General features: G+C 33.6%; 1 protein-coding gene across 2 annotated transcripts; it reads right to left on the bottom strand.

Annotated features, from left to right (window-relative positions):
• Positions 1 to 619: 619 nt before the first annotated feature.
• LOC149784265 (G protein-coupled receptor 84-like) lies at positions 620 to 25,662 on the bottom strand. 2 transcript variants are annotated; one of them, XM_089932295.1, is made up of 2 exons: positions 25,357 to 25,662; positions 620 to 9,331 (listed from the first exon to the last, which is right to left on the bottom strand). In XM_089932295.1, the coding sequence occupies exon 2, from the start codon at positions 9,194 to 9,196 to the stop codon at positions 8,039 to 8,041; it is 1,158 nt and encodes a 385-aa protein (XP_089788421.1). In that variant the 5' UTR covers positions 9,197 to 9,331; positions 25,357 to 25,662; the 3' UTR covers positions 620 to 8,038. The 2 variants fall into 2 exon arrangements, with proteins under 2 accessions (XP_089788421.1, XP_089788422.1); XM_089932296.1 differs by lacking the exon at positions 25,357 to 25,662 and adding an exon at positions 10,809 to 10,967.
• Between the last annotated feature and the right edge of the window lie 1,146 nt (positions 25,663 to 26,808).

The following is a 26,808-nucleotide window of genomic DNA, read 5'->3' as shown; positions in this document are numbered from 1 at the left end:
CGCGTTTTGTCCAGTTAGTAAAAATACTATACCAGAGGTCACGAAAGATTTTAGTTCACTTTCTTTGTATTGTCTTTGACAGAAGGTAGATGTGGAGTTCGTTTATTATCCAATAATTCTGTCTATTTGGTGTGTGTGTGTATGTGTGTGTGTGTGCGTGTGTGTGTGTGTGTGTGTGTGTGTGTGTGATTTGTACTTTTAACGTAGCTTTATAAAAGAAATATGGCATATTGCTATGATATCTGCAGTGTGACAGTTTATATTGATGTCTGGCACTGGGGCAATTTGCCGCAGACATGTAGAAATGATGTCCCACCCAGTCACATTATCCTGAAACCGGGCCGACTAGTCCTAACACTAACCTCTTAATGCTGAGCGCAAAGCGAGGCAGCTGTTAGTACCATTTTTGGAAGTCTTTCTTATGAATCGGTCGGGGATCGAATACACGACCTTCCGCTTCCGAGGCGGACGCTTTAACCACTAGGCCACCGGAACGGTCCTGTCTATTTTGGAGCCAGACAGAGCTTTCTTTATTCCACTTATTTTCTCCCAAGTTTAAAGAACCAAATTAATCAATGATGCACAATTGGACGTATAAGAATGGAAGAGAAAAAAAAGATCTAGACACAACAACTTTATTCGGTTATTTTACAGAGAAATATCTGAAATTTAAACTGTACAATTTTCAACAAGCCCAACGGACCCATATTTTGTTAATATTTACTCGCACATATGGTCTAAAAACCTCTATTCGCATGGAAAATACATACGTTACAATAGATCTCGTATTTGAAAGTATTTCTTATAATTTACAAATAAAATTATACCCGGAAAATGGTTGAAATTTATATAATTAGGTATTTTGAGATAATTTAACATAAATTAGTTGAAAACATTTTTGCGTTTTGTTATTATGAGTTATGTCACATATAGATAAGTGTGCGTAAAATAAAATGCATATTTACAAAAATTTCTTGTGTCTTAAATTTCATTTAAATTGATAATAATGATTATTCAAAACATTAACATCATTTTAAGTTGTCTGATTAATGTCATTCTAGCCATAACAGTTTTCGATTCAAAATATAATCACGAAAGTTTAAAATGTGTATGCCTTTCCAGTCCCTAAAAAATATAACGTATGTATCAGATACACACGACAAGAGACTGTACATTAAATGTATAATTGTTTTCACTCAGTTTTCTTGGATCCCTTTTGGACATGAAAATTTGACATGAAATATTTACAAATATGTTTGATTAATACATTCTTCATTTTAGTATTTTCTCCTTTATGTGACATTTGAACATCATAATTATTTACATGATGATTGATATGTTATAATCATTGTGACTTATTTTATATTTTATAGGAAGATAACATTAGTAAAATTTGTGTGCTTAATTAAGTTGGTAATGGATATTGCAGGTGAACGATTATTGTGCATATGGAAATGCGATTACTTATAGAGCACTCAAACGATTTTAGCTACTAACATCAGCAGGATATAACAAGGACATTCAAGTGAGATTTTGATGTTACATAATTTATAGGAAGATACAATTATTAAAATGTGTATACTTAATTAAGTGAATTCACGAAGTATTTAAAATAGAACAAAATAACTAACGTATTTTATAAAATGTTTTGTAACGTTAAATGGTTACGTATGAGTCGTATTGTTAAACACGGAAAGGACGATAGAACTACTGCAGCTGTCCCATAGTACACAGTAGAAAGTACACGACACCTCGACCACATGGATCGCGTATCCGTGTCATTCTCGACGAGTTTTAAAACATCGATATGCCTACTCATTCATATACTATAGTATGTGTTTATTAATTAGTACCACTAACGTAGACAGTCAAACATATTAAGTGCCTTTTGAGTATCTGTAAGGATGTATATATATATGAAATAGTGTAATATACGCCAATTGTATTTGCTAGACAATGACTAATTATAAAGGTTCTCCGTCTTTTCCGCTAGTAATGTGTATCTAGTGACACAATCTATTACCTTTTTAACAACGCTTTTTCTTGACTCTTTTGGCACACTTCTTGTAGATAATATTCATAGTGAATCCCGTTATTGATATATTACATACTAATATTGATATATTACATACTAATATTGATATATTACATACAAATATTGATATATTACATAGTAATTGTACTTTGTCCTATTAATATTCTTGTGAACTGGATTACACAAGGCCTCTTTTGGAACGTCATGCATTGAAACTGTCAATAAGTATTAGTATTATATTTTACCTTTAGGACTTAATTTAAAAATGAAGTCATTTCGTAGTAGAGAGGATGGATGTCCCAGGTGGGAACTGAACAAAAATTAAATGAAACGAATACAAGCACAATGTAAACTTGTACCGGTCACATTTTCATCAACATGGCTGAAATACCGGTCGAAATTAATACCCTCCTAGACATCAGGCAGAGCCTTATGATTCTTATGTTGGTAATGGATGGTGCAGGTGAACGATTATTGTGCATATGAACATGTGATTACTTATAGAGCACTGACATGAATTTAGCTACTAATATCCGCAGAATATAACAAGGACATTAAAGTGAGACTTTCATGTTACATACTTTATTACAAAGAAACAACGTATACATTGAGTATAGTAATCATATGGGTGTAGTTTGTATGCGGTAGACGCATTATTTGACATGACAACATTACAATGTTCTTCCTTTCTCCTATGATACCATTACAATATGAATAGTCCATTAAAACTCGGCTTTTTGATGGCAACAATATTACTATAGAAAGAAGCGCATGACTATTTATGTTTCAACACTTAAGGCGTCTATCGTCTCAATTTCCGCAAAACACTTAGAACAATGAAAGAATAATAATGACTTTTGGAAAATACCACTTCATACCTAATGAACCTCATGATGTACTTTAACAATAGCAGTTTTATTTACAGCCATAATTATATTATAATAGTCATATCTCGTTTCTTTTGATCTGTATTTATATTGTGCAAAATTTATATTCTAATAAAAGACTGTTGGCGAAGGACTTACACAAAAGCAAAAATAATTATCTCAGGATAGACTCTATTTGAACGTTAGAAACCTAGAAAATGAGGAATTGTCAGAACCGGGAATCAGATGTGTATTGCATTTATTGACGTAGGATGGGAATAGATACGTCATGGCAGACGTATCTGCTATATTTTCCTCATCATTTAAATGTAACGAAACTATGAAATAAATCCTGTGCAAACGTTTATAACATCAGATAGCTAATACATGGCTGTTAAAATAAATATGAACGCAGGAGACCAATAGCATCTAACGTTATTAATCAAATAATACTATTGTTTCAAAGGACACTGTAACAGGATGGTTGGGATTAGAATATAACGAAGACACAGACATCAAGTTCATGAACAAGATGTTCATTCATACGGTGATTGAAACGTAACTAAACCAGACTTCAAACTCATGATTATAAATTCCAATGTAATATTTAGCAAAATTATGCGCACTGAGTTAAACAACGGATCTAATGATTATTGTACCTTGATGGAACGAACCATAACGACGTGCAAATTAAAGAGTAAAGAAGTATTAATGAATATAAATTTTTAAACATATAATTAACAAATAGATTAAAACCATGGATGACCAATGCTTAGAAATATATTTTATAAAAGAAAAATTATTTCACCTACCACCAAGGGTATCAAAATATGAATTTACACAAGAATAAGTGATGTCATGTGTAATTCCCGAAGGAGAATAAACTATGGAAATTTTACAAATATGGATAAGATTGGATCCACGAGTAGGACGTATACAGATGTATATTGCACCAGTTTGGAATGTGCACAATTTGTCTGGGACCCAAATCTTCACCATAATTAGAAATGGTTCGCACGCATTTGAAGATCAAAAATTGAACGGTATTGTATGACTTTTTCTTCGACTTAAAATTAAGAATATGTCCATTTATAAATGTCAATCTGTTTGTCATATTTACAACAGTGACATACGCACAGCTAGGCCATATTTACCGTGAGAGAAGTGTCGGTCATTAATCAACGACATCTTTATCTTGGAGTTATTGCTTTCCAAAGTGATATTGTAAGATAATAACCGCATGTCATGTGTATTCTCGATTATGTTTCTATATGTTTTCATTTTTGCATGAATCAGCATGCTGCCTACTTACACAGAAGTAATGGCATGTTAGGAATTTATAAGAAAAACATAATCAGTTTGATTAGGTGGAAGATCGTGATCATACATTTAGTTGCCACTATTTTGCAAAGTACCCGTTAAGCAGATTTCCTTATCTAATTACCTACCTACTTACACAACATACACTCACACATTGACAAGCTTCTACCGAATACAATAAACTAACGTTCTGCACTAAAATGGTTACTCAGGTGCTATGTGACAGCAAATTTGATGATTTTAATTTGCAAGTAACATCTTTGTAATCTCTTACCAACATATCTATATTTCTCCAAAGGAGGATTTTGTTATGCAGTATAATGGCATTATGCTAATCTGTTTAGAGCAATAAAATCACTTACCATAACCTTCTTAGCATAAGGGGCTGAATGTTTCATAAATTTCTATGTAAAATGACGATTAATTTCAAATGTCTAAGATGGCTGAGTGTACTCAGTCAGTTTGTATTTATTGTACCGATTGCCACACAGATTAAAATAAAATTAGTTATTTCATGTTTCCTCATGCATTGGCAATACTACTACTACTACTACTACTACTACTAATAATAATAATAATAATAATAATAATAATAATGTGGTTAGTGTAAATTATAGACTTGAACTCAAAGGAAATTCTTAGCAATTATATCTGCAATTAGGGAAATAAAACAACGTTAGCATAAAATGTTTGTAGAAGTATAGCTTCTTAAAGGCGGAAGCATAATGTGCTTCATTAATATCATGCTGATAATTATTTCATAAATTCTACCGGCGTTACTAAAAGATGTTTGTAAATAATTTGCTCTTGCTTTTGGTTCCAATAGCTAATTGTTTTTACTCGACCATTTACACCTTGTACTGATATTATACATAGACAAAAAACAAACCGTAAGATGATATGGTAGCATAGTATTTAAGGCTTTTATGGTACAAACAGCTTTTCTGATACTAATAAAAGTCATAATAATAATAATAATAATAATAATAATAATAATAATAACGAGGACTTTGTGTAGCGCCTAATCTTTAGAAGCTCTAAGCGCTTTACAACATTAGACAACACCTATAAGATAAAAACAACAAAATATAATGGAATGATTACAAACACAAGCACCATGAAATTAGAAAACATTAAAAACATGCTGAGAATATTTAAGGTAGGAAACATTATTAAGTCTTTAAGTTCGCTTTTGCAGTCGAAAAAAGTGTGTTTTGAGAGCCCTCTTGAATGTGATTACTGTGTCGTTGTGTCTAAGTTCATTGGGAAATTCATTCCACGTATGCTGGACTTTGGTATGCAAATGAACGTGGAATTCATCTAAGGGTTGTTTTTGAAAGAGGTGAGATTAATGTAAATCATTCAATATTTTGATGTTGCTATAGAACAGCACCTTTACTGACTTTTCTTCGTAAGATGCAAAGTGTTTGGACACAAATTACAGCAATCGCAGCAGCATATAAAATATGGGAAAATAAGCGAGTTGTATTGGACACACTTCGGAACAATTGGCCAAAACATATTGTTTCACCGCTTAATAGTTTTTATACTTTCGTCGATGCTGTTATAAATAAGTGATTTAATATTGTCGGACCATGACAGTGTTATCAATACGGATACATTTGAGGGTTCATATCCTTGACCAATTTACTTGTAGTACCATTATCTATCTTTGACTGCTCTTGTGATGAGTTGGCATGTATTAACGTTGCAACATACAATCATTCGTTTTGTAAACTAGTCTAGTTCATGATTCGAAAACATCAATAATGTAACCCATAGCCTGTATATCACTTCGTCTTATCATGCTTGATAAAATAAAAAAATAAAACAATTTATAAGGATTTCTGTCGTTTTAGTTATAAAATTGATTTTAAATAACTTACATAACTTCATATATTGAATCATATATCTGTGTAATTGGATAGGTAAGTAATTTTATAGGCAAGTTATCTTCTTTGTACGTGCAGTGAACTACCGCTAGACGCCTAATTACTCGTAAATAGATTGTCCAAAGACACCTTGATGCAGATCATGATAGTTTAGTATACATTTAAAATCAATATACAAAGAATGTTTAGAAATGATTCAAAATTTAGTATAGAATATGCTCACAAACAAGCAAGTCATGCGTCTCAATTGTATCATGCAACGGTCAGTGAGTTAGACATACATTGCTTACTGAAAATTCTGAAATAGATTTTCCGCATATCTGGACTACAACTTCATCATAATGTGTGACTTAGTTCTTCAATGGCAAATTATCTTGTAATTTTGGCCATTTGAATTCCAGATCTTGTATAGGATACGGGTACAGTGTTATGAAAATGGCTTATGTGTCATCCAATACTAATCATCTATATATTATTTCGAAAGAACTAAAATGATTTTAGGTAAAAATCTCAGCGACGTTGTAGAGGGCGCTTACATCGGTTCGAACATCATGATACAAGTATTCAGACAGAGGAGTTGGTTATTCAGTGAACAATACATACAAATGATTGTAATTTGAATCAGGCATACATGTATGTTGTACTCAAAATTGTTATACCTTTCTTCTATTCCAACATATAAATAATATTGTTCATAAAAATCGACAACAAAATTAATAAATAAAAGAAAGCCAACTGAGCTAAAATAACAAAGAAAAGAAAATGTTATAAATAATAAGTACGTGTAAGCTGCGCATGTTCTCAATTAGTGTGAAATCTACCGCGTCAACTTCCAGAACATGCTAATGACTTTCGGAAAATTCCACTTTCATCCCACTTGATCGACTAATGTAATCATGTACAATAACAGTTACTGTAGAGCAGGAAATGTGCGACAAAAACTATTATATATGTATCTTGATTTCACAACTTTGAAAACCGATACGTGTTGTGGATATATTTTACATGATGTTAAAAGAATATTGTAGGATTGTGGCCAAAACATCGCTTTAACGTGGTAAAATAATGACGGTAGTACAAAGTAAATAATGTGTCTTGAACAGTTGTAGCGATCCAGTGATTTCTGTATTGACATTTCCTTTTAAAATGAAACGCTATCACGAGATACTACAATTTTTATGCAGTAAGTTTTTATTCGTAAGAAGAATAATGTTGCATTATTGTGTTTCCTTTTAAAACTCGTTTCATACAGAGCTGTCTGGTGTGCATGGTGTCAAAGACTAAAACGACGCAATTATGCCACATACGACAAAATGAATAGGTAATAATTTTAAAATGTCATGTGACAAAACTAGTTGTCCAACAATAATTGCTTATGCTGGGATTTGCATAATAACAGTGGAAACGCAAAGTATCCCGGAATCCACGTGGGTAATATGTAGTTTTCTAAACTGGATGCGTTTTGCTAGCCAATATGATGCACCAAGCACAATCGGATATGATACAAATCGTCTGTGATGTACGCAAAACAGTTGGACCTTACCTCCTCTTCAAATGCTTCATCTTTCTTTGACAAGGGTTTGTCAAATAACAATATGACTAACGTTTAAAAACCTCATTACCATTCTATTTACGTTATATGTTTAAACTGTTAGGTCACATATTACCAATCTCTCTCTCTCTCACTCTCTCTCTCTCTCTCTCTCTCTCTCTCTCTCTCTCTCTCTCTCTCTCTATATATATATATATATATATATATATATATATATATATATATATATATTGGTAAATATGTGACCCAACATTTTAAACATTTTACATATCGAATGAATATATCTTCCTTATATGAAGTCATCGTCTGCGCAGATAATCGGTTAAATCTATATATAAAAATTCCCCAGTACACAATTTAGTGAAGACAAATCCTAATTTAATAACCTTTTCAACACAAGTTTCTTGCATTCCATTCGAAACCGTCTGTCCATGACGCCATAAATAAATGGATTTACCATGAAGTTTATTGCAAACGTTCTCCAGAAAAGCTGATAGAACAGAGTGCTTGTATTGTCCAGAGTTTCTATGAATTCTTCGTCGAGAAATGTCAATACTTCGAGAGAAAGGAATGGCGCGAAACTCAACACAAAGAAAACTGTGACAGCAAAGAGCATCTTGGATACTCGTATGGTTTTTGCAGTGTCAGACAGCTTCTTGAGGTTGTTATCCTTGTTATCTTTATTGATAATTCTTCCAAGATTTTTAACACATTTTGTGTCATCTAATAAGTTGAACTTAGTCTGAGGTCTAATCCTTTCTGAGACTATTTCTGTTGAATTCGTCTCCGCTGTGCAAGATGAGGTATTTGGTTCGTTAACGTAAGACACTTCATTTGTCTTTATTGAATTTGTGTGTTTTCTCACCTGACGCCATACCAAAGTATAAAAAAGACACATTGATACTGTTAAGATAATAAAAACAGAGTATAGAAACATACTGTAGCCAATAGGAAACAGGGTGTCTTTGTGCATATCGTCGGGAAAGCATGATATTCCGGTGATATTTGCAATGCCCGTCTGCACGGTATTTTTACCGTACATGATAAAGCAAGGAATAGAGAAGATGAAACTAACGAACGCGATGATCCCAAAAATAATTTTTATCCGTTTTATAGAAAACTGGTTTCCGTATGGTCTGCATATCCTTCTGTATCTGTCTAATGCGATCACAAATAGGATCAGGACTGATATCAAAGCATTGAAGTAAGTAAACGCACGAAGACTCTTGCAGGCTAGTGTGTTTGTGAACTTGTATGGATGGGTTAAAACTCCTATCACAAATGGATCTCCAATCATGCAAAATGTGATATCCGCTAGGGCGAGGAAGATTATAAAATATCTGTGTGTGGAGTTTCTCACTTTGAGGACGAAGATATTGACATATAAAACAAGTGCATTACCGACTGTTCCGACCACCATGGCGATAGACATAAATATAATTACTGGAATTAATAGCTGCACTTCTCTCTCGTTCAGTTCATCCAAAGTCCAATTCTTTCCTTCTGGAAGATCCTTCAAAGGAGTAAACATTGTGAATTGGAGAAGAATATGTTGATCAAAAAATTCAATATGATTTTAACTTTCAGAGCAGAACTATTATTTCAGCCGTCTTCTGTGTTACCTTAGAGGTGTTTGTTTTTTCCTTATGGATGAATCACATTTATGCTGAAATAAAAAAACAGCAACAATATACATGGTATTAAAATAGTCGATGATCAAGTAGTTAAAAAATAATGTATCTGCCTCAATCAATGATCATTTTGCAGCATCATTACACATCTCTTTAGCATGTAATAACATAAAACTGCATTAATAATAAAACCGGTTGTATTTTTGGTTTCACAGGAGTAATAGTCCTACTTGAAAAATTGCAATGTTTCCATTGGGTATTGAACATTATATCCAAGCTTGTGAATATTATCTTCATGCGATCGAATTCTGTGCTACTAATGTTCGTGATCGTTTAGGGAGAAATTATACAAATGCTGACAAATCTAAAATCTCATGTAGATTAATCCTATATAGGTAATGATCACACACGTTTACCAATCCTAAAGACCATCATATATTTTGTATCAACGATACATTAAAAAACCGAACTATAAAACATACGTATTACTGGTCGATTTGGATAAATAGATAAATCCTTGCTGCATCTTTAGCGTAGATCCAACCCGTCGATATATGTTACGGTCATGACTAAAGCAAAATTATAAGAAATGTTAACTCATCTTGGTCAAACTATCATTCAGTAATGCCCGCCTCACGAGCATGTTGAGCAAATTCTATTCACATTTTGTTTGAAATGATTCCTAGAGAAGGTAAATTGTGGAAAATTATTTTTATTTGTGAATTTTATTTGCAATGATTAGAATTCCACCTGACTAATCATGTCCCATCAAGATCATTTGCAATCATTAGGCTATGAATAAAGGAAACCCTGGAAAAAATACAAATACAATTAAACCTTTTGTTACTTCCTTCTCCCTACCACCAATAGGTTAGGGATCTAACCGAAAAAAATATTATATATTTTTGCTACGATCAAAGCAAATACATATTCAATTTCCCAGAATTTCACACATGATGTGACATCATGGAATATTTTTTTTTTATTCTCACCTTTCCTTGTCTTTAAATTAGCTTAATCGAAACTTACCTAAGACTATGACCATGTTAACATTTTCTCTATATCTTTCTTTCTTTTCCTTAATTATTTTCTCCTTAACATATGTAGTAGTACCAGAGAAAGGATATAAATATGTAATATGTAGCAATAACTGTGGTACGTTCAGATTATTTTAAATCGAAACATTGAAAACGAATACTTATTTATTAAAATTTAGACCTCTTTTCTAGTCATTATATATTAAAGGTTGTACGCAGTTATTAGTGTTCTGGATATATTGTGAGAGTGATGGCCCAAACTGAACAGAAATCAGCGCTATTGTAAGAAATTCAAATAGAAAAATAAATAATCACCAAACTACATACATGTATGTAAAGATTTCTGCGCGATTTGAATGTCCTATATATTTTCTTCATTTAAAATTTACTTTACATTTTATGAAATAATTCATTTAGGATAAAAATATGCATATATGGATTGATCATGCTGACGATATGTTATATTTTTACATACCTCTACATTTTATGACAATATGCTAATCTTGAATGGTTCCACATTTGAATTTCTTAATTCAGTTCAAATAGCTCCACTGTAGAGATTCGTTTCTAATCTGATCATTCCCACAACCTGCTTGAATCAAATATTCAAATGCGGACATGATATCCGGGACAATACAATGTTAAATCCTATTAGCTGAAAATTGAATCAATCCCTGAATAGTTCTGTTATTACTCTTGCCAGCCGATCGTATTACAGGAAATGAATACATTATAGTATTGATATACTTCATGAGTTGATTTCACTTATCCTTTAAAGGTAAAGTTGTGGCATTTAGTACATTTTAGTGGAAGCGTTGTTTCTCGGAAAAATGGGCAATGAATTATAACTCTTCTTTCTCTGTATCATAACGGTTGGTCAAGTCTTTCTGCTCAATTATATATAATAAATAGCTCATCGTTGAAATGTAAATTGCAAAATATCCTTTAACATAGTACTTTCATAATTGGAGCAAATCAAATTCATCATTAATTCATGTTCCTATCTCTGTCTGTCTGTCTGACTCTCTCTCTCTCTCTCTCTCTCTCTCTCTCTCTCTCTCTCTCTCTCTCTCTCTCTCTCTCTCTCTATATATATATATATATATATATATATATATATATATATATATATATATATAATTCCTCTTCCGTTAACATTCTCTGATGCAGATATAATTTTAATTCATATAAATAAATCTATATTTCAGATATAACGTTTTCAGAAGACACTATATGGGATGGCTGATCAAAATATCAGCTTGAAGATTCCAAATACAACATAATATATGGATGGGCAAATGATGTGAACAGTTTGGTTTACTTCAATAATTTACAAATACCCAAATGAAAGTACATATTCTTTCCGTCCTAAATAGGTTTTGGATGGAGAAAGGTGGTAATGGGATTAAGGCTGCTATTCACAACCTTTTATATTCACTACTCTATCATTATATACCCCTAGCTTTGTATTTATTACAGTCACTTCCATTTAATACACGCCTATCTTTGGCATCTATTCAAATATTCATGCAGAATCATTGCGTGTGAACGCCAAGTCTGTTTTTACCAAACATCATTTCCATCTTGACCACCGTCACAGAGATACTGGACATAATATATCCAACATGACTTTGGGATTAATGTGTGCATATAGTTTCATGGCAATCATTTTAATACTTTAGAAGAGTAACAACAGCAAACATCCCTCAAGACAGAGAGAGGACGAACATCTCTCCATCTATCTATGTATATATTTATCTATCTATATATCTATCTATCTATCCTGTCTGCCTGTATGTCTGTATGTCTGTCTGTCTGTGTGTATGTCTATATATCTGTCTATCTATCTATATATCTATCTATTTATCTATATATCGATCTGTATATCTATCTGTCTATTTATCTATATATCTATCTATCTATCTATCTATATATCTATCTGTCTATATCTATCTGTCTATCTATCTATCTATCCATAAATACATACATACATGCATACACACACACATACATACATACATACATACATACATACATACATACATACATACATACATACATACATACATACATACATAAGTTAAGAGTGTTTAAAATGGACGAAATCGCAAATTTTAAATATCACATGTAAGTAGGAGTTCATGTATGTCGCTCAGACATAGTAAATGCCGAATTCTGATTTTATATAAATAAAACCCTCTGATTTGTTATTTTTTTATTTATATTTCACTTTTGCACAGCTTCGGTGGCTTAGTGGTTAGAGCGTCCGCCTCGGATGCAGAAAGTCGTGGGTTCGATTCCCGGTCGAGTCATAATACAGATTTACAAAAATGGTATTAACATCTGCCTCGCTTCGCGCTCATGGTTAGGATGCTAGGGTTAGGACTCGTGGTGTCAGGATAATATGTGGGACATCATACTACACGTCTGCGAAATGATGCCCAATTGCTAGACATTACTTTAAACTGCCACACAGCAGACATCATAGCAAAATGACTGAATTTTGTTTAAAGCCACGTAAAATTCAAAATCACACACACAAACTCTTACCTTTGCACTTCTCAAGAACCACCCTGATCTTTGTCACCAACAATGTAGAGCAAGAAAGTTGCAATTAAAGTATGTTATACTTGATTAAAATCTGGTGAAAGGAACATTTCTATCTTGGATATTCTCTTGTGAATTTCTTGTCAAGCCTTTTCCTGAGAAAAGAATTGTATTATCTAACAATCAATGACAATATAATTTTCCAAACTAAAATGTTTTTTTCTTCTGCACACTGATATGCAGTTTAGTCTGTATATCTATACTGAGGTCACATTATTGGCTAACAATTGCTGTGCCGATGTCTAACATAGGTTTTATATGTTACATGAATAAACAAAATCATCCAGACTCTTGCCCTAAACGTATAAGATACACAAAATAAAATACACATACAATATTTTCATCTTTTGGAGGAAATTTTAAATAAGCATCAATAAATCACAAAAATGGAGATACCTTGAAAATAAAAGCCACCTGTTGTTATTTATAGCATAATATTTAATGAACTGATTGACATAATAATGTTTAGTACTAAATTGCACATTAATAGCCGTCTAGAGTAGGCAAAATCCCATAACCCTACATAACAGATTGACGGCATTTGCTTTTGGGTCAAGAACCCATATAACAAAAGTGGCCCATTTGTGGGTGCAACTTCAAGCAAAATTTTGACCATAAAGCTGGTCCAGTGCGATAGATGAAGAGACAACTCAGCAGGAAAATCCTGACCGTTTCTGGGGTGAGAGTCGACAATAACATTAAATCTGATGAGAATGTGCGTAATTAGTATGTTGATCTTTACTTGGGATGTCTTCGTACCTGATGTTCCTGTTTAATGAAAAAAATCTCATTTGATTTTAAGTATTTTAGTTCTTTCTTAAGATGAAAATAATCGCACATATGGTACGTCTTCATTTTACATCGTAATCTTTTTGTCCATCTACATACTCACTACTGAAGGCAAAATTGCTTTAACATTGTTGATCCAAAATATTATGTATAAAAACATAGTGTGAAAAAAACCGATCAATGTTCCATTGCACATGTCTAAAACGATGTGCTCAGATTTGACGTAAAGTGAGTTAAATACAAAATCATTTTGTGGGCCAAAGGTTTTTCCCCCACCATTACAAAGCATCGATATAGACAGGTGATGTCATTGCACATTCTCCATATTATACTCAACATTAGAAATGTCAGGACATGTTAAAAGAAAACGACGAAAAGCGTGTTAAATATACAATAAATTATTTTTTTATCTGAAGGACTGGCCAAGACAAGGATTCTCAAGCTAGTAAAATATATTTACTTGACTAGATATCACTCATTCCAATATCTACTACATTTATTTTGTTATCTTGCAAATACATATCGACAATTTCGAGCTGCTTTCATTTTGTGAGGGAAATGCTGAAACTATAAATTACAGGCTTGTTTCACTAAGATATACATTTACGTACAACGGAAAGTGCTTTGAAAGATTGGTGCCAGGTAATTAAGTAGGAATGCGATTGAACGAGATAAGGTTAGACATAAATTTAAAATGCTTAATTATCTGATTATGTACTTAAGATTGAACTACTGCTTTCAAACAATGTCTTATGTCATATTTACAACACATAAGGTCTAAAAAAACACTATTCAAGGACAAAGGTTAATGATTCACAGTAATTGCACACGAGGAAAATAATGACATTATTTACTCAGACAGTAAATATTACGTACTTTACTAAAATGGTAAAATAATGCATATGGGACATATATCATACACTTATATCTGTACAGTACAAAAACACTTGGTACAGCAAAAGCCCAAAGCATCCCACAGCTAAAATAATTCATGTATGGCGTTGTAAAAACACTGCGTCAGTACAATACTTGCCTACCGTCAAACTGGTTAATTAAGTAGTCAGCATTGAAGGAAGTCATAGACCACCGTTTAATCAAACAATCAGCGCACACGAGTCAGTCAACAATGCCGGATCATTTGCTACTCAATCAGCAACATACAGTTCATTCAGCTTTACGGCCGCCATTCAACCAGCTCCGTCGCTAGCTTCCCGGTCAGCACCACGGCCGACATGGCTAGCACCACAGCCGTCATTGTTAACCCCATGGTCAGTTATACAATATTAACTTTTATATTTTGTTAAAATTGTCTTAATTAGTTATTTATTTTCAGTTGCGTATTAATCAAACCATTGATCCAGAATAATTATCAATGGTTGTAAAATATTCTTCACTTCATCATCAGTTACAAAAACAACAGGGGCCCCAAGTGGCCGAGTGGTCTAAAGCGCTGACCGTTACAGATCAACACCATCTCACCTCTGTCTCCGTGGGTTCGAGTCCAAGGCTCGGCGAGCGTGGGTACGTGGGAAAGCCTGCCAGTAGCTTGTCGTGGGTCGGTGGTTCTTTCCAGGGTTCGTCCTACACCAGTTATACTGGCCGCCATGTATAGCCTATCTTGTGCTGAAAATGGCGTAAAACCCTAGAACAACAACAACAACAACAACAAAAACAACATGAAACGCAACAAATGAATCCTATGTAAAAACTATGTAATCATTGAACGTTCAACTATTGTTCGTGGATATGATACTTTATCTTCAAATAACCAGTCATCAAACTCACTTTCTTCGCCTTAAAACTTCGAAAAAAAACTACTCCCCTTATTGGTTCTACAGGGTATATATCATCATTAAAGTTATGGACATCACAATAACCAACAAAAATAAACATAACCTTTTAGAATATATTGAGTCGAAAAGTATCTAATTATTATTATTATTATTATAATTATTATTATTCTCATTATTATTATTATCATTATTATTATTATTATTATTATTGTAATTCTTATTATCAATTATTATCATTTTTTTATTTTTATTTCCCAATTTTCACTCTATATTCTGGAAAAATAAACTATCTGTTACATTTTACTTAATTTACAACATATATTCGTAAAAACATATAGAAAAAACCGATGAAACACGATGTCGGTGTCTTACATCAACATGTGCTGCTCCCAAATTTAAATAACATTCATATTATCATAAACCACTTGCAGAAAATTCATAGTGTTAGACCTTAATAAATAGCTATCCTTATATTTGAATTAAATTATTTATAAGCCAACATTTCTTGATAACTTGAGCGTGTTGATGACAAAAAACACTCAAGTATTATTTTTGCTGTTGCATATAACCTTTGTTCTCATATAAATGACACAGTCTTGTTGAACTACATAAATTATTAACATAACGATATCACTTTGCTGATGACTACAAAAGTTCAAAACCTTACCAACGATGAATCGTATTGTTTGCCGATACAATAACAATTATCGCTTGAAGAATGGTTATTGTATATAAGAACTGACCAAATGTATGTTCCTGAACCTGAGTGCGTTGTTGATAATTGAACTAGCCTCTGGAACTTTCCAAATATCCATCCTTTATTTAATAATTGGAATCTCATAAATATTCCGTTTCTACCAAAGTGAACATGTAACACATTTAACATTTTCATGTACAACTTGATTATCATTTGTGAAAACTAATATATTTGTAAAATATATATTGAAATATGACTTAGCAATAACTTTTACGAACGGTTTTATGCATTTGTTTCTTACTGCATATATATATATATATATATATATATATATATATATATATATATATATATATATATATATATATATATATATATATATATATACATATATGTATGTAAATATATATATATATATATATATATATATATATATATATATATATATATATATATATATATATATATATATATATATATATATATATATATAGATAGATAGATAGATAGATAGATAGATAGATATATATACATATACATTGACCAAAATGCGACTTTTGGTAGACATGCGAGCAACCTTTAGGCCTAAAGGATATATCTCGTGTCGCCCAAAAGTCAGACAAGATTTTTTACTGTTTGTATGAAAATACAACTGTATTGGTGACTTGTTATATATAAATGTGATAGTAATCAGGTTAAAACTTATTGTTAAGTCGACTTTATTTAAAAGGTTGCTTAGATTTTTAAAGTTTAAATTTGTTATATATATATTCGTGTTGCAACCTTTCGGCGACATCATGTATATTACGTATATCTTTGTTGGTAGCGTGTATGTTTTTATCACTAAAATAGATTTTAAGTTTATTTTTTATGATCATCGATTTACATATCTTACCGTTAGCATATATAATGAAATACCATAGCCCAACATATTAGCTTAATATTTTGCCCACTTCTAGGTTTAACTTGAAGTGATAACTTCGAGCGTAATGCGCATGCTTATATATTGGCCTAGTCAGCTTCCGGAAAAGCTGTCTCTATATTTTCAAAAATAATCGCGCGTTTGTAGTTGCCTTACAGAAAGCGCGTTGTAATTACTGCAAATGTAATGCAGGGATTTCTAGACGTAACAGGGATCTAGCAGTGTAGCCAGTAGGAAGAATATTCCAAAGTATGGGAGAGGTTGGTTGATCATGCAATTTGACTGTATGTGACTGTTGCTTGTTTATTCCCTCAATAACTCCTGTTGCAAACTTTGCCAAAATACCTCGCAGTGACTTGCATCATTCGTAGATATAGTGCATACAGTAGATTAAAGATTGGCTTTTGATTTAATCTACATGCAATTTAGGTGATGGAGATACTACACAATGCGACACCATTATCGGGGTAGGGTGTGTCTCGTATCGTTGCTTAGAGTAGTTTACCTATAAATGACTGACTATTTGGAGTAACGTCGTTTTCGACCGTCAGGATATGCACGGCGATTACCTGTACAGAATATCGGGTACATATAAAATACTCTCAGGACAGCACCACCTCCCACCTCTTAAAAATAAAAGAGAAGACATAATTTCCTCCCCCAATTCAAGTTCATCTCCTTTTAAACTTTTTTAAACCAACACAATATATACACTGTTGTCGAGCATTTCTGCACACCTAAGGGTTTCGTTTCCAATATTGAAGCAAAACGCATACCTAATTCGAGCGATTGACAAAAATTAAATACAGCAATGCTTACCATTTTAAACGATGCAATTGTCACCAGAATATTCTTTTCAGAATAATATTAATTTTGGACACAGAGGATACCACCCCCATTTTCCTGTCTCGTAATATGTCTGCATATTCTGTGCATAGCTTTGTAAAGATGTAATGTTTGTCAATCGAGCTACATAAATGAAATGTATTACTTTCGACTGTTTCGGTCAAGAGTTCAGTCGAGTTATAAGGTCAGTTTTATAACTAGTTTTACAAAAGTCAACGTAAAATGCCATTAAATGGCAAGAGATATTAAGAAAACTAAACCAGTCTTGTAAAAATGTTAGTAAAGTTACATCTTATGAAAAATATAGCTATTACGTGGAAGAGAAACAACAATGAAGAGGATGTAATGTGATTACAAGGTCTTGTTGATGGGTAAAATTTGCTACATAATTTAGAAACAAACTATAAGAACGGGAATTTGTTGCCAATGTATGTTCTAGCCGCAGGTAGGGATGTTGCGTAGGTAGCAGACGATTTTGTACGTGTGGGACAACATCTTGTAAATTTGGAAACTTGGATTGAAATACAGGTTTGTTTCAAGGTACACTTTTCCATCTTTTCTGGGTTACAGGTTCAGGAAGGTCATGTAGTGGGTCTTCATTTAATCCAGGATAATTACTGGCTCACTTGGCCATTACATGTATCTGTTGTACCTGACTTGACCATACTTCTGGTGCATGACATTTATGTTTGGATTTGCACTGACAGTCACATGATTGGATTGCCATTATGGAGTCCACTGGTGCCATGTATTATATATTTCAGTAATTTCCATTATCAACTCGTAACGTGTGACACATATTTTCAATTAAACAAATGTTGAATAATCATTCTGGAACATGAACACTGCACCTTCAAATCAAGCATGAAATTACCCAACTAGCCCCATCTAGATATGTCATTGATGACCAAACATTGGTGATTCAAAATCAGATAGTGGAAATTACCTGAAGAACGATCATAAGAAAGAAAGGACAGTTTTCAGTAGTGAATGAGAGATTTCATTTACTTCAGTGAAAATCAGTGGATCACGTTATAAATGTTCTATACTTCTTACCTTTTGTTTAGATTTGCGTAGTCACATAAGGGTGATAGGAGGTCGGTTGGCATGGTTTACACTACTTTAGGCACTATTATAACTTGTTATTAGCTTTACTTGTCATAGAACAGAAGAGGCTATATGATTGTCTATCATGCATCATTTATATTTGTCCTTCCATTTGTCTGTTACTGCTAATTTATTATCAAATCTGTTAAACTACATTGAGGATGGCAGTGAACCTTTTCTTATACACGCATTCATCTAATGGTCTAGTTTTTCCTAAATGAAGACGCTTAACATACAGGTATCGTCTAGTTGAAAATCTTGTCATTACTTCTCAATGGATGGTGCTATAATGTTCTAATTAAAAGACTTCTCGTGATGTCTAGTTGACCTTACATGAAAAGGGCGCTGATCTGAGTTCCATTATAGTTGTCACACCCTTGATCGATCTTAAAAGCTTTATATCATTACTCCTCCATAGCAAATAGTTTTGTGACAATGACGCTGTTCATAAATCCTATATGGCTATCATAATGGCCATTTTGAGAACTTTGTCATCATTTCTTGTGCTAAATGGATGTTTTATTAACATGTGGATTTTACTAAAAACACAAGGTGTCTAATAAAAATGGTGCCACTAAGGCCACCACAGTGACCAGTGTAATGGTCATGTCAGCATGGTGTTTTAACTGAAAGACTTGTGATGTCTAGTTGGTCATAAATGACAATGATGCTAAACTGATGACCCAAATGGACATTTGGAAATTCTTGCTCTACTCTTTAATGGAAAGTCATTGTGAGATGGATGTTCATCAGAAGAGTTCTTCTGATGTCTAGTTAGTCCTGAATGAAAACAATGCAAACTGACTCACAGTATGACCACCGTGCTGGCCATGTTGAAAGTGTTATTATCTCAGCTCCTCATAAATGTATGCTTATATCAACATAGGGTTTTCTACAGCAGACTTATGATACCTAGCAGTTTTTAAGTGGAAATGTGTTGTGTTGCGATTAGTAGATCTAATAATGTTAAATTGGCTGTCTTTAAAATGTTGCAGTCACAATCCCCCAAGCATGCATGATTATATTGTCATCAGGATTTTACTAAAAGACTTGTAATGTTGTCTTGTTACAACTCTTTGGTCTTCAACTAAGTAAAAGAAAAGATTTAAAGCAAATCATCAAGTTTTGTAAACTTCAACATATAATTTATTTCCTTTTAATAAAAGGAACTTAACAGTATTGTGAATTAAATCCCAAATAGTCCTATCAATTCACATTTCCAAAAGTGTAATGTTCCAAATGAATTCCAGTGGTGTTCCAAGTAAATTCCAATCTTGCATGTTCTGATATGTGAATGGTCTTGAATTCGAAAATGGTCTTGCTGTTTCAAATTGATGTTACCTAGAATATGTCCTTGAATTAATTCACAATAATCCTTAAAGAGTGATTTTATCCTAAAGTCAATGAAAACTTTGTAATTCAAATGACTACTGGTAATAAATATAAATAAATCTCCTCGGATATTAATTGAACACTTCTAAAAGACCTATTCCACTACAACTGTTAAGATAGGAATAGCAATTCTGATTTAAACAACATTACATGTATGATGTACCTTATTTCTTCAGCTATGTTGCAAAAAACCATTTTTGGGAAATAGTCTGTCATCTTAATAGAATTTTCATCAAATTTGTATTAAAAAAAGAGCAGGAAAAGGTCATGTCTGTTAACATAAATATTAGCAAGCTGTTAAGAAAAGGGCAGGTGGATTTATTTTTCAGAGGGGAATACCAATGTCCTGAATTCACTTCCATGTTAGCATGTTTGCAAACAAAATTACATTATCTTAAAGTTAAAGCCCACAATAACGGACAAAATTTATATTTAATATGTTCTTTACAAAATGACCCGGGGCCCCAAGTGGTCTAAAGCGCTCTATGTTATAGATCACTGCCATCTCACCTCTGTCTGCGCCGGTTCGCGTCTCGGATTCAGCCAATGTGGGTATGTGAGAAAGCTTGCCAATAGCTTCTCGTGGGTCGGTGGTTCTTTCTGGGGTTTTCCCGGGTTCGTCCTCCACCATTAATACTGGCCGCCATATGTAGCCTATCGTGTGCTGAAAAATGGCATTAAATCCCACAACAATAACAAAATGACCCATAACAGTGTATAATCTTGTCAGAAAAGCATCAATCCATTCTAGAGACTCTTGTTATTTTTATTGTAGTAAATGTAATATGTGTTGTTATAGTTGGGAGATTGTTGTTGTTGTTATTTTCTGGAATATGACAATGAATTTTGTGCATGAAAATTAGATGCTACTCAGGAGTTGCTCTTATGTTCGCATAGTATACTCCCAGCAAGAGAAGAAAACAAATACTTAAATAAAAAAACAACTGAAGTGCATGCTGCACTATGAATATTTCTTTTATATATCCAAGTAGGAAAAGGTGCAGTTTGGATCTTCCAATTCACCTGTTTTGAAAACACAAATAGAAAGTGTGGGATTGTTCTTTAATTGATATTGAAATATTTCCCCAGTTATAATCTATTGTAGTTGCAATAGGCATTTTTTACACGATGATTAAGTGTTAGTAGCTTTTAATCAGTATATCGCTGCATTAATTGGCATCATACTTTCATTTGTTAGAATCATAAATGTGAGCACAAAACCTCAACCAGTGACATGTTTTTACAATTTTAATTTCATAATTGCCATAGCTGAACTTAAAACTACATTATGTCAGACGTTTGGAATAAATATAACTTGGATAGTTGAAACATTTAAATTCAAGCATGAATGAGTTTTGACATTTATTGAAATTCAAAGATCAGTAAGTTTTGACATGTCATAAAAATAGTAGCTAGTTGAAATGTTGGAAAGAAGAAGTACATGATGTAACAATACAATTTGTATCAAACCTACTGACTGCAAAAAAAGAATATTACGTTATTAATTATTTCACAAATTCCGTGGAGCCCAAAGCTCACTGTTATGGATCTCAACCATCTCACCTCTGTCTGTGTGGGTTTTAGTCTCAGGCTCGGCCAGTGTGGGTAAGTGAGAAAGCTTGCTGGTAGTTTCTCGTGGGTTGGTGGTTCTTTTCCGCGGTTTTTCCAGGTTCTTCCCCCACAATTTATACTGGCTGCCATGTACAACCTATCTTGCGTTGAAAAATGGCATTAAACCCTATAACAACAACAACAAATTCCATATGTCCTTGCAGGAAATAATTCCATCGGCCATCAGTTTGAAACATCTGGACTAGATACATGTAATCTGTATCTTCTAGCAACCTTTATGTTTCTTCTTACAGTTTTTATACAACAACCATTTAATAATATATGTGCACCTGTTTTACAGATGTCAGTCTGCTTGTTCTTTATTTTGTTAGGAATAAGTTAGGCTCCCTACTGTCTGTGGTGATCAAACTATTTGATAATTATACCTTTGGGAAGACTCTGATTAATTTTAGGTATCAAAAGTCAGGGTGACTAGGACTAAAAGACTGAAGATGGTTATCTACATGCATATTCACTGCTTTGACCAAACCATGTAAATGGCCCACACAGGAGATAAATAATACACTAACTGATTGAGAGAGAATGACCCACCTGTTACATGGCACTTTTGTTGGTTATTGTTAACTAGGAGATGATTGACTGTGGTATTATTGCCCAGATTGAGTAAATAGCAATGTCAAATATGAAATTAATGGATGGAATATGAGTAGTGGTATAGAATAAAACAACAATGCCCCCCATTTAAAACATAAAAATTTAATCAATTGCATAAATAATATGAAATTGAACATAACATTGGATATACTTTATCTTAGCAATAGACTTTCAAAATTTATAAGAAATGCAGTTATCCATTATGTTATACCGATAAAACAAATTTGATCATAGAGTCGAGTGAACAAAAAAAAACTCATTGCTCAGCATGCCGGCATAATCGATTTGTGTCCTCTTCCGAATTCAGTGTTTGTAAAAAGTCAGAGTTGTTGTATTCCTTTTCCTCTTTTATCCCTCTCTCTCTCTCTAGCCTCATTTGGGTCTTCCGCCATAACTTGCTTGTCTGTTCTATTTCCCCACTGGTTTACATATAGAGGTCTTTTCCCCGTATGCTTTCCAAGACATGCTCTCTTTTTCATGACTGAATGTCTTCGTGTCCCTCACTTCCAGATACCCATCCCATGGACAATGTTTTAATGAGAAAACATACTTGCTCTTTTCCTTGGAGTGGGGCATCCACTTCCTCAGAAAAACTTGGACTGCCAAAACGTTTGGAGAAGAAAATTTTAAACATTAAATTTTGTCATGGAAGCTCACTTCTCATTTAACTTAGAATGATTCTCTCTGGTCCGCCTTTATTAATAACTCTTCAGGAAAAACTAATTTTAGACACTTGTTTCCAAATGGCACTAAACTGCTCCAGTGGCCTAGTGGTTATATTTGTCCGCCTAAGATGCAGGGGTATCTGGGAATGAACCCCAGGAGAGTCATACCAAAGACATGCAAATGTTTCTAACAGCTGTATTTCTATGCGCTTAGCATTAAGAGGTTACTGTTAGGTCTGGTCAGCCTACTATAATGTGACTGGTATGGACATCATGCTACATGTCTGCGGCATGTTACCCTAGTGCTAGACATCACTATAAACTTCCAAACTGCAGAATTGTTGCAATATGACTGTAAAATTGTGAAAGCTCCATTAAAATTCAAAATCACACGCACACGATCCATATGGCACAGATTTGTCTGTGGTTTATCTCTTCGTTGCGTTTCCGCCAGTTAACCCCACGTTAATATCGCCTCTTCAATATCTCTAACTATTATTCCAGCAGGTCCTAATTAAAAATAAATCATGCCCTATCCCATGTGACAGAGCATCCCATCTTTCACAGGCTTTTGATTATTGCAGGCCAAGCCTATAATTTAATGTTAATTGTTACATGTCACCGTGACTGCAACAAGATTCCACTTAGTCATGGTACAATAAACATCTTCCAAAATTCGTACTGTTACATTGCGTTTGTGGACAGGGTCACTGACCATTTAGGGAAATATAGTGTACTGTCAATATCTTCTGTTCTGTGTTACCTACTATAAACCAGAGATTGTGGATGTCATGCATTTGAGACAAAAGACACCTAATGATTTGGGGGCAAAGATCCCCAAATACAGTTTCAACCTAATTTGACCAAAACTTGTGGATGACTCATATTTTAGACAAGGAATACTTCTATTGATTTTGTGGTTTTGAGCTCAAACTGCAAGATACCATTGACTTAAAGAATTCATATTACCCGTCTTAACACATTCTCAACTTGAGATCTTCATCCCATACTCTGGTCAAACATTTTGTTGGCTTGCATTTCATGCTTTAAACAAAGAACTGTTTTGATAATAGAGTCCAATGGACACAGTAACTCAATGAAGAAAATTGGGTTGACTGTGTAAAAGAGGAAAACTACATTTATTTCAGTGATCAAAATTGTCATTTGATTGCATTTGAGTTGTGAAAGATGAGGTATTTGATAATATAGTAGGTAACGACTTTTGAGGTGCCACCCACCATAATGGAAGTACGAATGCTGCTAATGAGTGTTGGGAATGCACTGAATAATGCTCATAATTTTGGGAATGGATGTTTAGTGTACCATTTTTGCTACTCATTTGGTAATAGCAAAACAAAACATGTATCTCAGAACATAATCAAGTGGATTATTCCCGCCCATCATGCTTTATTGTTTGTCAGAAGCAAGATATTGTCTTTTAAGGAGTTAGGAATGGTTTTGCATTTCTAATGAGAAAAGTAAAGTGTCGTATAATTTCAGGCATATTTAGAGATGTTTCCATGAAAACGTTTACAAAATATAGCATGGGACATTTGTCACATTGACATATGAAACATACTTTGCATAATATCAGGATCATATGGAATTCAAACCAAGGCATGCAAAATATCTTTCCTACTTAGGATGTTGGCATAAAGGCCTAGCATGATGTCTGGTGAGGGAAAATGAGGCTTCTTGCTGCAAAAAAATGGCTTGGCAGACTTTGGGAGATGCAGTAACTACTGACAGTTTTCAAATTTGGTCAGAAATGTTTGTTGTTTTGCTGTTCTAAACAACATATTAAATTACTAAGTCTTGTCTGCGATTTTAGTTTATATATTAAGATAATTATCACTTAGAGATCAAGATGTTTACAGATATTGAATTAAGAGTCTGTTTCCTTTCTAAATGAAGAATGTTCTGGAAGCAGCCTTGCAAACTAATGCATGACATACAAGCAAACCTAACAACTTGCTTACCTCCTACAGCAGAACAACTCGATAACTGCCAGCATTCATTGCTCGACAAACATGCCCCAGCTACCAAGTGCAGAGTATCAAACCAAAAGTGTTCTTCATGGTATATCAATGTTAGGGACCAGCTTCGCACTGCTAAAAGAGACCGCCATAAAGCTGAAAGGCTTTGGCTTTCCACCAGACTCACTATTCATAAGCAGATCTATGAAGCTGCTAAGAAGAATGTCACAAATATAGTCCATGCAGCAAAATCAGCCCACTACATTTCTAAGATCATGGAAAGTTCCAGCTGCAAAGAGCTCTTCAAGATTACTAACAAGCTAATGTCAAGGAACAAATGTACACCACTTCTAACTACTTTATCTCCAGTCGACCTTCCGGATATGTTTGCAAATTTCTTCCGTGACAAAGTACAAACCATTAGAGACAGGCTTCACACCACAGTTTCAGTTGACTCGTCACCATGCAGTTGGGATACAGAATTTGAGCGGCAATCATTAGCAGCATTTGAACCTGTCTCTATGGATTTCGTACATGCAATCCTGATGAAGAGTGCACCACAATCATGTGTATTTGATCAAATTCCAACATCACTGCTGCTTGAGTGCTTAGATCCAGTATTGCCTGCACTAACTGATATTATTAATACCTCTCTCTCATCAGGGGAATTTCCGTCATTTTTCAAAATGCCATTGTAAAGCCTCTGTTGAATAAACCAATACTCGATCATAACGATTTAAAGAACTACCACCCAGTTTCTAATCTCCCATTCATATTAATATCTTGGAAAAGGTTGTTCTATCCGACCTTGTATCTCATCTGAATTCAAACAGCATCTTTAGCAATGTACAACATGCATATCGCCCGTGCCAAAGTATTGAATATACTCTTCTAAAAGTAGTTAATGACATTCTATCTGCCTTTGGATAGCGGAAAGATTACAGTTCTCACCCTCCTTGATTTGTCTGCAGCATTTGACACAATGACCGTGATATATTAATTCACCGTCTCCAGGATATATTTGGTATTCATAATACAGCTTTACTGTGGTTCAAGTCCTACTTGGTCAACATGACACAAATTGTGTCTGCAAATGGAATACATACAAGCCCAGTTGTTCTTTGTTGTGGTGTTCCACAAGGGTCTGTTCTTGGACCTTTTCTCTTCATTCTATACATCCGCCACTCTCAAGTGTCATAGATCATCATCCACTGTATCACCCATTGTACGCTGATGACAACCCAAATATACAAATCTAGTCACCCATTTGAAGTTGATGCTACCATCCAACGTGTAGAGAGGTGCATTTCGGATGTGAAATTATGGATGACATGTAACAAGCTGTAGATGAATGATGATATAATTGACGCCATTTTGATTACAACACAAATATTTTCTCATTCATATACTTTACCTCAAACATTAAATATCAACAACACCAACATTAAATTCACA

Source organism: Sinohyriopsis cumingii, chromosome 14 (genome assembly GCF_028554795.1).
Source record: "Sinohyriopsis cumingii isolate HCF-2022 chromosome 14, ASM2855479v2, whole genome shotgun sequence".
Lineage (NCBI taxonomy): Eukaryota > Metazoa > Mollusca > Bivalvia > Unionida > Unionidae > Sinohyriopsis > Sinohyriopsis cumingii.
This window is presented reverse-complemented; position numbering and strand designations above follow the sequence as displayed.

What these genes read in the sequence shown, in the direction of transcription:
- LOC149784265 (XM_089932295.1), bottom strand. Translation starts at nt 9,196, where the DNA reads ATGTTTACTCCTTTGAAGGATCTTCCAGAAGGAAAGAATTGGACTTTG.